Source organism: Typha angustifolia, chromosome 15 (assembly GCF_048772165.1).
Source record: "Typha angustifolia cultivar Huaian chromosome 15, ASM4877216v1, whole genome shotgun sequence".
Classification (NCBI taxonomy): Eukaryota; Viridiplantae; Streptophyta; class Magnoliopsida; order Poales; family Typhaceae; genus Typha; species Typha angustifolia.
In genome coordinates this window covers 3,298,187-3,314,833 of record NC_133253.1, presented here as the reverse complement: position 1 = coordinate 3,314,833, position 16,647 = coordinate 3,298,187, and the positions used below count along the sequence as shown (strand labels likewise).

General features: G+C 36.7%; 2 protein-coding genes across 4 annotated transcripts; one reads left to right on the top strand and one right to left on the bottom strand.

Moving 5' to 3' along the window:
• The first annotated feature begins 1,393 nt into the window (after nucleotides 1-1,393).
• LOC140777871 (protein DWD HYPERSENSITIVE TO UV-B 1) lies at nucleotides 1,394-10,831 on the top strand. 2 transcript variants are annotated; one of them, XM_073122273.1, is made up of 10 exons: nucleotides 1,395-1,652; nucleotides 2,338-2,404; nucleotides 5,525-5,602; nucleotides 6,372-6,628; nucleotides 6,826-8,266; nucleotides 8,474-8,920; nucleotides 8,999-9,193; nucleotides 9,790-9,846; nucleotides 10,284-10,346; nucleotides 10,450-10,831. In XM_073122273.1, exons 4-10 carry the CDS (start codon nucleotides 6,597-6,599, stop codon nucleotides 10,531-10,533), a joined length of 2,319 nt encoding a protein of 772 aa, XP_072978374.1. In that variant the 5' UTR covers nucleotides 1,395-1,652; nucleotides 2,338-2,404; nucleotides 5,525-5,602; nucleotides 6,372-6,596; the 3' UTR covers nucleotides 10,534-10,831. The 2 variants fall into 2 exon arrangements, with proteins under 2 accessions (XP_072978373.1, XP_072978374.1); XM_073122272.1 differs by lacking the exon at nucleotides 5,525-5,602 and having other exon boundaries at nucleotides 1,394-1,652.
• Nucleotides 10,832-11,328: 497 nt separating this feature from the next.
• LOC140777150 (aspartic proteinase 36-like) lies at nucleotides 11,329-16,454 on the bottom strand. 2 transcript variants are annotated; one of them, XM_073121076.1, is made up of 12 exons: nucleotides 16,166-16,454; nucleotides 15,951-16,071; nucleotides 15,097-15,524; nucleotides 14,848-15,004; nucleotides 14,680-14,762; nucleotides 14,491-14,587; nucleotides 14,138-14,210; nucleotides 13,708-13,914; nucleotides 13,032-13,156; nucleotides 12,685-12,786; nucleotides 12,481-12,578; nucleotides 11,329-11,753 (listed from the first exon to the last, which is right to left on the bottom strand). In XM_073121076.1, exons 1-12 carry the CDS (start codon nucleotides 16,408-16,410, stop codon nucleotides 11,582-11,584), a joined length of 1,908 nt encoding a protein of 635 aa, XP_072977177.1. In that variant the 5' UTR covers nucleotides 16,411-16,454; the 3' UTR covers nucleotides 11,329-11,581. The 2 variants fall into 2 exon arrangements, with proteins under 2 accessions (XP_072977177.1, XP_072977178.1); XM_073121077.1 differs by having other exon boundaries at nucleotides 14,138-14,201.
• Nucleotides 16,455-16,647: the final 193 nt, after the last annotated feature.

Sequence of the window (16,647 nt, the reverse complement as noted above, 5' to 3'; positions counted from 1 at the left end):
TTCACTGAGCCTTTTGCTCATGACTCTCTTTATTTCTTTTCTAACCCCCTCAGATATGTGGTACGTGATAGCGACTTGAGAAGATATTTTAGAGTGATGATGAGGTGAGCTATAGATGCGAGATGGCATAGATAATAGTTTATATAGAAATTGAGTTGTACCAGTATTTGATATTTGTACTCTTTTGTATTAGATGATGATTTGTATAATACAGGTCGAATCATAGTGTACTCTTGTATCAGTTGTTTAGTTGTATCTTGATGGTTTGTTGTGGCCTGTGTGGGTCCTGCCAGATTATGTAGCGGTCTAGTGTGTATTATTGTGTATTTTGATATTCATATGTTAACAGGTTTATTTGGTTAAGAGTATGATTTATTTGGTGATGGATTATGTGATCATGGATATGTTAGCAGGTGTTATTTGATGATGTCATGATTGTATGTGCACAGGAGTGTATCTGTGCGTGACGGGCCCCGCCCGACCTGTCGCGTGCGCCGCGCGTGCCGTGTGGGCGCGTGAGCGTGCACGTGCCCGTGCCGGGCGGGGGCGTTACAATAACAAATATTTTAGAATTAACCTTATTTGATGTGTGAACAAGGCCAACATGAATTAGGTTAAATTGCTCCCAAAACACTCCAATTCTAATATTCATAATTGAGGTCTTAATAACATTTATTTATTTTATGTTTTGTTTTAAAACTTTTAACCATATCTTGATCAATTTAGTAGACGGCTAACTAATTACTTTGAAACCCAAAGTTATCAACTCAGGTATTCTTCTAACAAACATCGAGATTCCTAAGAATTTAAGATTATTTAGATCTATTGGAAACAGAAGACAATTCAAGTCTAAACTCTATATATAGATGAGAGAGTTGTTTTCGACTAAACTAGTCATGTTCTAAATTTTATTTAGTAATACCGATTGCTTTTTAAATTTATTATCAAAACGAGCCTATTTCACTCATGTCCTATAAAGAATGTTATCAAAATAAACATTTTTATATAAAAATTTAAGCAGTTGAAATATTAAGTTAAATAGATTCTTATAAATAAAAATGCCGAACTAGTCAACGGTTGAATAAAACGTAATGGGTAATTAAAACTACAGTAAAATAGATATATTTTGATAATAGGATTGAGGGCAAATCTAAAATAAAATCTATGGCCGCGGGAGTCTCTCGAGAGGTAGCCCCCACTCCGCATCAATGGTTATCTTGGTCTTGGTCAAAGATAAAGAGTGATGTCCTAAGCGTTAGTCTTAGCAAGGGAGCGATGGGATGAAGACTAATTACAATATGAAGTATACTTTTCTTAGTAAATCCTAATTATTGACAGTATTTTGATGAGATGTTTATCTGGTGACATGACTCCCAGAGTCCCAGTGTTTCGGATGGTGGTCTAAGATGCGCAAAACGCATCGCTCTCGGTGTGCTTCTCTGGAGCAGTCATTTCCACAAACAGGTGGAGTGTACGAGCAGTGATGTGTCCCTCGCACTTATCCAAACTGCAGCGAAACTTTCGCAACGCGGGCGATACTCTGCATCTATTCCACTTCTCTTCTCTACCCTCCTAATCCCTCTCTGACCGAATCCTTTGCTCAATCGCGAGGGGCAGGAGATGGCTTGCGATCTCTCGGAGCTGGAATCCAGGTAGTTCCGCACATTTTCATCTCTTTCTGATCGATTCGAATGAACCGTGTTCTTGAGTCGTTGGTCTCTATTGTTTTTATCTGATGCCATGTATTTGTCAAACGGGTTCTAGATTAACTCGCATTTGACCGTTTCTTTTCAAGATTGCGCGATTTCATGAGTCGGGCAATCGTGAAATTGTTTCCGCTGCCAGTGTATAAATGTAAGATGAAACTTGAAGTTGGATAATTTTGCATGCGGTTGTGGAGTTTTAAAAGAAGGGAATTTCTGTGAAAAAGAAAAAATGATTAGGTGTTCGATGCATGGAGCAAATTTCTACTGCTTTTCGTACCTCTGAAATATGGATCGTGTTGTACAAATAATGAATTATGTTGTTGAACTTTCACGTGACTATTATAGTATGAAGGGAAAATCTGGATTTGCAAGGAAATCTATGCCGAGATAAATTTGAATATTTCTCTAGTTAGTAAATTTCTAAAAATATGGGTAATTTATGTTTTCAATATGATATGATGATTTACTTGATGCACCTTGTTAATCATGTTGCTCTAACAGTTTGAATACGTTCCTTGGTTGTCATTCAGTGTCTAATGTAGATTTGACATCGTTTATTCTTGGCAATTCATGGTTTTAGGTTTTAACCTGAACTTCAATTAATTTTGAATTTTGTATTACTTTTGAAAAGGTACCTGAATGCATGTATGAAGCAGGAGGTTCTTCCAAACTCATTTATCTTATCCAGCTTGCTGAAGGTAATTTTCAGTCATACCAATCCACAGATATATATTTTGATTGAGCAATTTTATTCTTGCTCTCTCTCTCTTCTATTTATCATGTGGTTGTTCAGTTACAATTATACTCAAGCAGATCAACATTGACAAAAATTGGGAAATTATGCTCATATATTGTCCATGAAACTGTGTCATTACTTAGTTGGTAGCTAGGATGAGATTTTAAGATAATTATTATCATCATCATCTTTTATCCTTTTTGCAATAGTACGTGGTTAGATAGAATATAATTGGTGCGATCCAAGCTGCTTGATACTAAATTGATGTGATCCAACTAGCTTTGGTACCAAATTGATGCCATCTAATTAGCTATAATACCAAATTAATGTGATCCGACTAGAAGCGGTATGGTTGCCAAGGATGAAACTATACGAGAGGTAGAGAAAGCTAAGACAAGGAGAGACAAAGGGAGAGAAGTCAGAGATAAATGGAGAGAAGTCAGAGACAAAAGAGAAGATTAGGGTCAAGAAAAATAGAGAGATAGAGAGCGATTGAAGAAAAGAATAATCTATTCGATAATTTAATGATTGCCTAAGATACAAGTCATAAGACCCTATTTATAGGAAATATATTAAAGAGTCCTAAGATAACTAAAACTAAATAAGAAATAAACTAATAAGCTTATCTAACCCAGTCTCCATATCTCTCTCGGATTAGATTACGGTTTTGCCTCAGATAGAATCCGAATATGAACAAAGTCCAAATATCAAAAATGTATATCATGATATCACTGATCTAGTTTCTCTAGTTTCATATTTTTTTAGACGTCGTATGAATATTTGCTGATAAATTTTCTTGAACTGCGTTGAGTCGTTGACTATAAATTTGTGCAATTTAGGGACTTGGACTAATTCAGACTTGAATCATAGCAATATCATGAAGTTGATAAGGCTTCTTGGAAAAATTAACTCTCCTAGATTTTCTATTATTGTGCCATCGAATGTTTATAAATTTGTGCCTTATTTCTAAACCAAAAGAACAAACCAAGATTGGGGCTTGTCGCCTTGCAGTGAAATTATAATCAAGTTTTCCTGTTTTGGTCGATCCCAATCCTAACCTGTTGACCGGTTTTGGTGGGATATCGTCCAAATCAACCAACCTCAATCAGTGTTAGACCTGTTTCGGCTGGATCGACCAGAACCACTCAATATGGGTTAGTAAAATAGTTAGATGGATCTAATTTGAAACTGAACAGGGACATCAATGGATGATGTCCCCATGTCTTTGTAGCTCCCACGTACTTTCTCTCTCTTTTCCATACTCCACCCTAGCAAAGTCCTCTCTGTAGGTCTTTTGAAGTAGATGAGCTCCCGATGGATTGATGACACCTCACTCTGACGACCTCGAATGAATCTTTTTTAACATCCTCACTCTCTCTATCTAGTGATAATACGGAGTTCCTGTTTTGGGTTTAGAAAAAACAAAACTTTTTGAAATTTTGGTCGGTTTCAAAGCATTGGTTTGTTTCGTTTCAGTCATTTATTTAAAAATGGAAATTCAAAGAGAGGCATACAAAATTCTAAAAAGTAGCAGAGGAAAATATCAAATGTAAATAAGTTTACTGTTAGCGATCAGCATTTAAGAGAAACTAATGTGGATGTTACCAAATTTATTGTCATTACCATTGTTATCATAGTTTAAAATAAATTTAGGCCATATTGTGCATGTTACCAAATGTATCTCATGTGATGCTAGGAGTAATTAATGCAATGCTACACAACATATTTACTTACTGCCATTAGTAGGAAAATAAAGCGATTATAAAGAATGATCTTACGACTAAATAGGAGTAATTACAGCTGCTATTATGTCCGTTTTGATAGAGTACAAAGATTTTGGTGGCATTTATAATTTTTTGAAAGTTTTTAGCGGCAATTATGTAAAAATACCATCCTTTTATTATTTTAATTATTTTAAGGAATTTTCCTTTTAATTTTTTTTTGAAATTTTATATAATTAGAAAATAGTCTGATACCGGTACATTTTTTTTCGGACGGTCGATCTCAATCTCTATTCCGATACTCCAAACTATATTTAGGAAGCCATATTGCCGGTAAATTACTTACCTTAATTGCAATATAAGCTTGTGAAACTTAGAAGCAACCCCACAAAATTTTCTCTCCACGTGTAAGGAGTCTTAGGCAAAGGACAAAGATGACAACTTACAATAGTATGATGTCAGAAGTTGTCTTCATATTTAATGAATAATTAATCTTAAAGGCTACACAAACAGAGAAACCCAATCATCTTGATTTCACAATGAAGGCATATTTTATATTACTTGAAAAAACCCCTAGACACACGTATGTATCTAAATACTAGGCAATGATATCGCTCGTTCGCTTAAGTAAAAGTCCGAAGAAATATTAAGAATGAAAGCAGAGATGAACGCCAAGATTTTAACGTGGAAAAACCCAAAACGGAAAAAAAACCACGGATCTAAACTCGGATCAAAACCAATCACTATGATAGTAGCAGTTACAAGACTGACTCATAAAACAACACGTCGATCCAAACGACTTTGTTCCTCTCAGTCTTGATCGCTAGAATCCACGATTCACTGCTTCTTGTGATTGAAGTCCAATCTCAGTAGCCCTCGAGATTGATCTTTCGTCTAGATAGCCCTTAAGACGAAAGATTAAATTCTTGTAGATGAAAAGAACCTTGTTCGTTGAAGAACCGATGTAGCCTCAAGAAGTCTCCTTTAATAATCTTCTTCAACCACCCTAGAGATAGGGTTTCATAATCCTTATATATGATCTTCAAGATAGAGTCAAATTCGAGTCTTATCCGTACTCATAATCTTTAAGATAGAGCCAAATCCGAGTCTTATCCGTACTCATGATCTTTAAGGTAGAGCCAAATCCGAATCTTATCCATACTCACGAAAGTCCAAGATTTTCAAACTTCGTTGGTATGACTTGATCTCATAAAGTTTGCTTCAATAATTTTGCAATTCTTCAAATCAGAGATTTTCTAGACTTGTGTAAAGCTCATATACATGTAAAAAGTACACTTAGAATATTTTGTACACAGTTGCCAACAATTAAAAACCTAACATTACTCTTTGCGGTAATTCAGCTGTTGGCATACATAGCAGGCTGCATAAACTTATGATTTCAGAACAGGAAGATTGACTAAAGCCTGTAAAGTGGGAAGGTAGGACTTGCAACCAGTTCGTATAAAATTGTATCTACATCTGCAGGACACACCATACTGGGTCTTCTCTTTATTATTATTGCCTTATTTTTTGTTTTCATGATTCTTGGTCTTCTCAATACTAATTAATTCTTATAGCTTTTACTAGGACCAGTATCTGCAATTAGTTATTTCTTATCGAAGAAAGTTAAGCTGTAAGGCACCTAGTGGAGAAGTGATTGAAATTCTTGCATGTGAATCATTCAGTTCTTGACTTAAAATTTGATCCTCTTCCGCTCTGCATTTTTGAAGCTTAAATGGGCTATTTTAGCCTATTATACTTATATCATATCAAATTTTTTGTTAATTTATATGCATACTTTTAACAGATAGGGGAGTTGATTTTCAGAGAGTCTTGGTTTTAACAACTGAAAGAATAGAGATGCACCAAGGGATGATTGTATGAAAGTGAATAAGAGCTAATTATAGCCTGAATATCACAAGCTAGATCAGATTTACCAAGACTCCATGGTAGATATCTTGTTGCCACATGTTGGACTATAGCAATATGTAGGACAACAGTTTGCAAAATTATTCAGAGTCTATTATGTAGCCAGATAGAGAAAATAAATTGCTTGTGTCTTCTATAAATTCACTGCCATTTGTAACTTATGTAAGTATTACTGTTCAGATAGTGGCGCTGAATTTTCAAAGGTGCTATTATTTCACTTGCTGTTCATCTTTTTTATCTTATGCTTGGTAATATATTGATATAACGTCATATTTTCAGGTGAAGCATCAAAAGTTGCAGCTGGGGCATTGCTGTCTGGAAATTTTTATCGATCAATTGATCTGTTCTGATTTGCCTCCACTTATAGATGCTTTATCAGGGAGTAGTTTGTCTGATATTGACGCAGTTGATTTATATCAAAAATCATCTAATATCTCGTTAGATGGAGAATATGTTCTATCCCTGCTCAATGCAATCAACAGGAAACTTAGGATTGTTGATCTCATGGACTGGTCATTCTGGAAAGATATTTTGCGGTATGGTGATTCCCCCTTTTGTGGTTGCAACTATTCTTCTCAAGTTCTCAGTTTATGTTTAGTTCCTTTAAATTATTAGCCAATTCTGATCATAATAATATGTTCCATCTGTGCTTCTAGAAGTTGTCCTGATATCCTTACTTTTATTGTGATAGTTCTCTATGTAATCACTCCCTTGTCATTCACTTTTCTTGTAGTGATATTTGCCAGAACGGTACACCATGCTGCATATTGAACTTGTGCTTCTCTCCCATTCGCAAGCTCAATTTGACTGGAAAGTTCATGCAGTTGCACACCCTTAACCTGGATTTCAGTGTTCATTTGACCAGTTTCCATGTAAGCTGTTTTAACAACATGCCAAATCTAATGCAGCTTTCTATGTGTGAAACCAGAGTGGCCAATCTCTGGACAACAAGTGCATCACTTTCAAAGCTGCATTCATTGGTGGAACTCCGTTTCCAGAGTTGCTTGTGTTGCTATGATACTGGGCCTTGCTCTACAGCACGTGAGAGAGAAATTGCCAATGCATGTGAAAAATGTCGTTCTTGGAAGCTACATCATCAATCGCATGCTGCACTACCATCCGTAACCAATGAGAACTCTTTCCTGCAAAGTATACAACTAAATAGCATTGATGGTGCTTCAGTTGATGAATACTCTAATGATGATTCTTTTAGAAATAATAAATTGCATCGAAGTGTTACTGGATCCTCAGAGGAATATGGCTTAGAACTCTCAAGTGGTGTCCGAAGTACAAGTGGCTGGCCAGAAATTTCAAATGATAATTGTGCTGAATTAGATGGGCATACCAATTCAGGGATTACAGAAATCCAATCTGAAAATACTTTCTCACATACTGGTCCTTCCCCTGAATCTGCAAGCATCCAGCTACTTGAGGAAGTATGTTCTAGAAGAATAAATGTGCTCGAACGTATGGACAGCACTAGCAGGGCTGCTGATGCAACTCTTGGTGAAATCCACAATCATGTCAGCCATACAGGTTGTATTAACAAAGATTCAAATGACATGATAAACTTGGGAAGTGTTACACGAACTTCAGATATTGGTCCAAGAAAGCATGTTTCTCACCATCCTTCACCTATTTGTTTTGAGAAATATTATCGGGAATTTATGATATCTTCATTGCCACATTTGAAAGTATTAGATAATATTCCTATCAAGAATGTGGAGAAGGATAAAGCAGCAATTATTTTCAAGAACTATTACGAGTATAGACCATATAACAGACAGCAGAAAGAGAGTGTTACTAGTATCCTAAAGAGGCGTGAATTGCAAGCTGCTCCTTGGCACTCTTTTCGAACAAAGAAACAATATCATAGAGAAAGTCAACATTCATTCTCCAGGTCCCTTTCTGCTGCTAAAGTAAGTTCTTCTGTACGTCCGCATTTACATCCGCTTTCCAACTTTAGAGGTGGTCTCGGGGGAGACATTAAGAGCTTTCGTCCACGACAATTTGAATACCACCCTACAAACCCTAGCCTCATGGTCTTTGGAACATTGGATGGGGAGCTTGTTGTTATCAATCATGAAAGTGAGAAACTTATTGGTTATCTTCCATCCGTTGAAGCACTTCATAGCATTTTAGGACTTTGTTGGCTTAAAAAGCATCCATCCAAGGTATGTGTCAACTGCAGAAAAGAGTTGGTTCCAACCTCCTTAGTTAATTTAAAGATATGCAAGTTTATTCTGTTCTCTGTATTTTTTTCTCTGCTAAAACACCTTAACCTATTTAATAACTGGCAAATTGTTGATATTCTTACCTATAGTATTTCCCCATTACTTGATTTTTCTGATCACAATTTTGGTTTTTGCTGATGACGACAGCTTATTTCTGGTTCAGATAATGGTTCTCTGAGAATGTATGATGTTAGTCGAATGCCATCAACAGTGACCGATCGTTATGGCAGCACAGATGCTTCTATCCATTCATTCGATGAATTTGAGCAGTTGACGTCCGTTCATGTAAACTCAACTGATGAATATTTCCTTGCTAGTGGATTCTCAAAGCATGTAGCTCTGTACGACATCACCACTGGAAGGCGTCTTCAAATCTTCAAGGATCTTCATAACGAGCATATTAATGTTGTTAAGTTTGCTCACCATTCCCCAACATTATTTGCCACTGCATCCTTTGATAAACGCATTAGGATGTGGGATTTGAGGCAAGGAACATCACGACCTTGTTATACTGCTTGCAACTCAAAAGGAAATGTAATGGTGTGTTTTTCTCCTGATGATCAATATTTACTGTCATCAGCCGTTGATAATGAGGTACCACAGTAACCAGCACTACATAAAGAATGTTTTGCTCATGTAGGCTGATTGTATCTTAACAGGTTTATATTTCAGGTTAAGCAATTGTTAGCTATAGATGGAAGACTTCACATGTCGTTTAACATTGCTTCTGTGGGAAATGCTCAAAATTATACCCGATCATACTACATGAATGGAAGGGACTACATTATCAGTGGAAGTTGCGAAGAGAATGTTGTTCGAATTTGCTGTGCTCAAACTGGTAGGCGTCTAAGAGATGTTATGCTGGAGGTAATTACTAGGAAACTTTAGCTGGGAATCTACTCATTCATAATTTTAGACAACTTCTATAGGTGGCTCTTTTACATTATAATGTGCACAACTTAATAGCCGACTTTCTACAGATTGGTGAATATTTGTCACATCATAAGAAAATCCCAACTGTTAAAAATTTACTATCTATTACAGAAAAATACATTTGTTATTTCAGAACAGTTCACTATTTGCACTTTTAAGCTTCAAAAGGCATGTGCGTAAATATCGAGCATCATACTGTCACACCCCAATTTACTGATATGACTGACAGTGTAGCTGAATGCCTTGCTTGTAATGGAGAAGATAACAATTTTGTTGGTAAAAATATTTGAAGTAAAATTTGTGTACCTAATGTGTATTCTGTGCATCACATGCCTATGCACATTATGCACATTTTTATCTTTTTCTCTTTAAGAAGAGAGAGTGACCTTAACCTCTTATGCCATTGATTTCAACTTCCTGAACTGAACCTTAATTAGAAATTCATTGTTAAAATATATGTGGTGGATTCAACATCTTTACTATGTTTCTGTCTTGTCTACTTCAATGGAAATATGCTTTTTTGTTTGCAGGGCAGAGGCTCGAGAAGCTCTATGTTTGTGCAGTCTTTGAGGGGTGATCCATTCAGGGTGAGAAAGTTTTTTACACTGCATGTTATGTAGATTCACACTCATAGAATATTTACCTCATTCTATTACTTGCAAATTATTGATTTAGTTACTTTTACCATGATTTTGGTTACTTGCAGTTATTTGATTGACTTTACAGCCTTCAGATTTTTACCTTCTTTTAGGAGCTCAGTAGCTAATAAATTTGAATTAAAAATGCGCTGTTGTTGGTAGCTAACAGCTATGTACCTTAAATGTTGGCCATTCACCTGATCGTGTATCAGGTCCTTCTTTCGAATGGTTTTGGGTCTAGGCACATTTGCCAGTTTAGCAGCATTATTGGTACTTATCTTTTTAGGAGCATTATTAGTACTTACGCTGGCTGCTTATGGATGACTGGTTATTTAAAAATGTAGGAAATATATGTCATACCTATTCTTGTTCTTTCTTTTCTGCAGGATTTTCATATGAGTGTGCTAGCAGCATACTGGCACCCATTCACTAAATCTGAGATCATAAAGGTACTCATTTTCCCTTCCAATTTTCTGATATCCAATTTCTATAAGCTTATCTACATATGGTCTTGTTCTATTGAACTGCACATACTTGGAATTACTTATGCAGGTAGATTTATTACAATCCGATGAATGTACTGAAGAAGATTCACATCCACGGCCCCAGCAGACCTCATCTGTTATGGGGGGTTGATCGTTCTCGTCCTACCATCTCTATAAAAAACTTGTCATATATTTAGTTGTAGTATCTCTCATTAACTCATAGGTAGCTGTTATCATGTAAATGCGTTGCTATATATGTTGTTGATACTAGTATGGTGAAGTGTTGCTGTATATCGGCTTCGGTTTGGGTTGGTAGTGTTAGAGGTAGTGCAAGTTCTTAGTGTTGTTAATAGTAGGTAATAAAACTGTTGTTCTTGTAGAGTGAAATGGAGAGCTAAAACTTTGTAGTATGGACTATGGTCTATGGATGATTTTTGTTGCTTCTTGTAGTTCTTATCTTTTCGATTAAGGATGTGTTTGATTGTCAAAAAGTGGAGTTTATGTTTTACTTCAGTAATGTGACTCTCTTTTTGTTAGAAAGTGAAGTAAGTTTTAGTAAGTAGTTAGCAAATCACTTTTTTTAAATTACTTTTCACAACCGAACATAAAAATAAAAATAAAACTAAAAGATTTAAAAACGAGTACTTTCTTTCTCCATCTTTTAGCAACTAAATATTTTTGAATATAGTAATACACTTCAAATTTTTATGTTATCCTTTTTCTCTACTTGGTTTTGTTGCTACCTCTCTCTCCCAGTTGGCTCGAGCTAATTTAACTCTGGAGCAGAAAATCTAATTGAAGTTTACTGACAACTTATAAGTAAATATTAATCCATGCTCTAGTATGTCAGATTAACTCCTGGTGGTATCTGGAGCAGAAACAAAACAATACAAGCCTCGTTAATTTTCCTTGAAGATAATTCAGATAACCTACGACACATATCAAGAGGACCTAAAAATTTCATTTCATTGAAACTTGTATCTGTCTTTTAATAGAGGTATAATATATTGAAACATCCATTTGCAAGCTCTGAATTCATCATATCAAACTACGTTAGGTAACTTAAAACCCTGTTGTATAGCCAGCTCTTGATGTGGTCTTCCTCTTCTTTTTGAGCTTGTGTCAGGGCAGTAATATGCTTCAGGGTGGATGTGAGTTCAGAATAATCTGAATGTCTCCTTGCTTCAACAACTATTGAGTTACAATGGTTGGAGTTCTTGCTCTGCAACAGGAGCATCCACTGGCATGTATGTACCTGGACTTCTGGCTCTTTTTCTCGAGATGTACCATATGAGGAGGGCCGAGAAACTGGATACTGCAGCTACCAAAGTTCCAACAATGATAGCAACTAAATGTTGTTGCAACCATGTCCTGCACAAATATCCATCTTGAATTAATGCGAGATTTTTTTTAAAAAATAAGCATTAACATTAATTCACCTGACAAACAACAACAGATCCGAAGATGGAGAGGATGCTGAGTACCATATAATGAATTCCTCAAAAAAGTTAACAGCGGAAAAGATCAAGTTCATACCATATGCAAATCTTAATAGCATTCTGGAGTTTTAGCTCATAAATAGTAACTGATACTATCAGTCAAAAAAGGGATCCTAAATTCATTATATATCTGTGCCAGAAGACAGATGCTATAGCTTCTGATGCAATTCAATATGATTTGGCAAGAAAGGTTCTCTGTCAAATGGACCTTCAAGCTAACTCAAACCACATAAATAAGAACCAACTGCCAATGAAGAGAATTCTATACAGAAACTTCGATATCAGCAACATAAGAATTGTTCTCAAAAAGGATTAAAGGATCAGTTCTTTATTTAGACCAGTTGCATTCATTTGTCTGCAAATTATGAGTTGCGAGAAAAATATAACTTGTAGTTCTACCAGTTCAGACATCACGATCAGCAACAGTGGAGGTTATAAAAGGGAATTGAAGTTGGGGAAACAATTGAAAAGTAATTTATGATGTCAGGCATAGGAAGTGGTTTGAAATTCTGATGGCTTCTCTACCTTGCTCCAATTAGCATTTTGGTAAAGATGGAACAAAGAAACTTCAACCGTCAACATTAACAGCATTCCAATACCTTCTTGACAGAGGCTCAACATTCCATTCAACCAACTGATAACCCCCAAAATTTTCAGGAAGGCGAACACGGTGTTCAGTTAACCGAGATATGATTCCCTGCATAAAACCAGGCTGCTCATAAATCTTCGACACCAAAAATCAGAAGGTGGTGATTTAAATTTTCAAAAAAAGAAAGAAAGAATGATGCTAAAATTAACATTACCATCACTGTCGTATTTGCAATGACTTTAGATGATTCCTCAGGAAAAATAGCCCATCTTATCAGTGTATGATTTCCTTCACTTGTAATATTCATTGAATGAACCTATAAACTTACATTCCTGTGTCATCTTATACATAAAAGTATAAACAAGTTCCACAACTGACAAAATGAAGTTTGCCTACTTAGAAATATCTTGGAGATATGACATTGTGGGAGGTCCTATCTACCAATTAAATGACATGATCATTTCTTAAAGGAATGCTGCATTATCATGATCAAAGATGTACAATATAGATATAGTAATGGAATCATTTCTGCAGAATTCAATGGAACAAGATTTACTCTACCTGATGTGGATCAATCTCTAGATCATGGGCTATAAGCTTAGCTAGTTCTGTGATGTGGGGCATCAGATTTAAGTATGTAATATTCATCGACATATCAAATGTTATGAGCCCAACTTGGTATTGACCTGCAAAGAAACAAGATAAGCGAAAGCCTTTCCATGGTTAAAGCATACTTCCTGAACATACCTTAACAAACTTATTATATCACATAGAATAAGAAAGGCAGAAAAATATATGACTAACGCTTTCTAAAAGAACTCTGATACAGAATCAAAGTGATAATTTTGTTCTAGAAGGAATCTTTTCCACTTATTCTATCATATGTAAGAACTACAATAACGATCAGACTCCTTGTTTCCCTCATTATGGATCAGGTACATGAGTGAATCTTTCTTATTGTAGGTTTCAGCCTTGACCAATGAGTTTTGGCCTTGGTGAATAAATTTTGGCATGAAGTTCCAATTTTGGCCCAAACTTCAAACCATGTCCCATGCCATGGTTATTTTAACATAACCAACGGGGTAAGTCGAAGATACATCAAGTGTATCAAGAAAAAGGAATCATGTACAAGTGGCAACTGACAAAATCTTAGATCTCTTTGTATGTGACTTGGCTTAAATTTTAACACAGGAAGATGAAATAGACTAAGTTATTTGTAGTTATACATATCATAAACCTGGTAGAACAGACTCCTGTGCTCCATTAGGAGATAAAGCTGGTGACATATCTATGGTTGAATTTGTATCAGAGAAAGATGAAGGTGCTGGTGAAGGTGCTCCACTGATATGCAGTCTCCCCCACAACTCAGAGCAGTTGGTTTTCCAAAATCCAATCCTTTCGTTCTGGCGATCATACATTACCAGAGTATTGCGTACAATAATTCCTGTGAAGCCAAATGTGAATCCGGTAAGTTGCACTTTTAAGCATAACGCATTCAAACAATAACAGGATTGATGAAAACAGAGCAGGATAAATCTGCTGTCACTGGCAACATATAGCAGAGTCGATACTTTGATGATATAGCTATTATTGATCAAGAAAGAGTGCATAGGCAAAACCATACTAGGATATGTTTAACAAGCTACAATATGAGCTCAGCTTCATACCCCCTAAAAGTGTTGTTGGATCTTTTCCGTTTTGAAAGACTCCCAGGCAATAGGCACCTCGAACCTTTGAATGCTTCACAAATGACATCAGTTAAAAAAAAAGGAAGAAAAACATTTTGTCAGAAATGAGGGGGGAAAGATGAACGTTGAGTCAGAAAAATTAGTTGGAGAACAGCAAATAATACAGCAAAATGGAAGACACTGCCAACGACAGAAATCAAAACTTTGGGTGACTGTATATGGATTCTTTTCCTCCCCATATGGTAAGGTAATATCATGATAATACATAGATGAGTCAACTGATGGCATTTGCTATTATGATTACAATAACTATCACACTAACAAATGCTTACTTGGAACAAGTAATTTTCAGGCGAAAGTGACAGCTTTTGTCCATTCCCGAATACCATGTCAACATTTGGAAATGTCTTTGATAGTTGGGAGACATCACTGAAAGCAATTCAATTTAGGACTATGAAGTGAAGGCCTAATAGAGCAAAAGGTATGTCTAGAATCATGGACAAGTTTTCAAAAGGTATTACCTTCCAGCACCAGCAAAGCAGATATCTTTATAATTTGGATCTGGACCACGAATTTTCTTAAGAGAATGCAGCTCACTTGTTATCTGTAAAACAACAAAATGCATCTGTTAACGTGTAGCTGTTATTAGATAATCGACAATACTATAGAATAAATGGACAAAATCTTACAGCATCTCTAAATGCTACAAAAGCATGTTCTGGTAGATATACATATGTGGTTCCACTGTCCAACACGGTTCCATGCTTTCTATCAAAGATCCTCGGATCTAACCGCAATGCCTTTCCAGCCACATGTATTTCCTTTAACTCAATGTTGTAGTAGGGACTGTCGTCATGCCGAGAAAAGGAGTAAATTTCGGGAATGAGTTATATGTACTTCAAAGGAAAACCTTTCTTGCATGATTACCTGCATCATACCTGCGGACTGGGTTTGAGCGAGAAAACACCATGCCAGAAGGTGAAGAGATTCCACCAAGAACCATCGCACCCCCACCAAAATTCATTCCACCATAACATAAAGAGAACGAATCGCTTATTATGCCCTTATCAACAAGCTGATCCATTATACTTAGTTGACCACGGCCCAATCCCATAATTCCATCAGCATGCTGGCTAAACAAATCACCAGTTTCAGAATTCTCACAGCCAAAAACAGCACGCTGAGGCATAAGTGCACTTTCTTTGCCAAATGATACAATGTCCTCTCCTAGCACCCCACTACTTGAGCTCATTTCAGCATATTGCCTCTCATAAATACATTGGTTTTTCTCAGTATCACAAGTACAAGCAACGTGGCACTTTACCGGATTGTATGTGCTTGACAAATCTGGCTGGAATCTTGGGTCCTGTACATCAACCAAACTATGCATTAACATGATATATAGTTCTTTTTGTGCGTTAAAAAATACCAGAAATTATAATATACATAGTTCGTGGTAAAATCACATATAATATTTCTTTATTTTCCAGATATCATGAAAAGCTAACGTTTTTATCAGACAGTTCCTTTCAACTCATCTGGGAACATAACTTACGCTGGATACAGCATAACGTCACATTCACAAAGAACTGCTTAAGTTGGAAGCATGCACCACGAAAATAGGATCATATGCATTAGTAGCCCTGAATTACTAGGTTGAATCTCAAAATACAGTAATTCCAAGACAGGAACTTTAATAAGAAAATTTTCCGCATTTGATTCCACGAAAATTTCCGAGCTAGATCCCTTTTCTTCCTAGTTAATTAAAGACATCAAATTACAAGGCCTTTACCTGGTGATTGCCACACTGGTCGCACGATGAGCACGGGACGTACGTCACGGTGCTTCCGGAATCCACAATTAGCGCGAATTCTTGCGGCGGCGTCCCGATGTAAAGCCTTGTAGTATAATACCTAAAGCAAGAGGAAAAAAACAAAACAAAAACAAACTAAAATTTATATCTTTCCTGAAAAAAATTGTCGATATAAAATCAAAGGGTAATCATACCCGTTGGTGAGGAGATCGTCGTAGAGCCTCATGTGAGCGTTCGGGTGGGACTGGAGATGACGTCGGCGGAGGAGGTGGCTCGCGGCGGCATGTCGCCGCGATGAGTTCACTGATGGGAGGAGGAGCGGGAGCACGAGCGGTGGGTTAACGCCGCCGTCGAGGAGTTGGGGAGATCCATCTATGACACCGGCGAGGAGGAGGACGAGGAAGGCGGCGGCCGTGAGCTGGTCCCTCTCTCGCGCCATGAGAGAGGGAGAAAGGTGCGGGAGGTCGCATAAGGGGGAAGTCCCCGAGAGGTAATTATGGAGTCGTTAACACGATCGAATGTGGGTCCCACTTTCAACCCAACCGATGATGCGGTCATTTTTCCTACACGAACGTGACCACCGGATCCACGAGGAGCTTCGATACTTGGGAAACGCTTTTGGTATTTCCATTTAATTAATTACTCTACCTCGATTAATTAATTATGGGGATCGTTT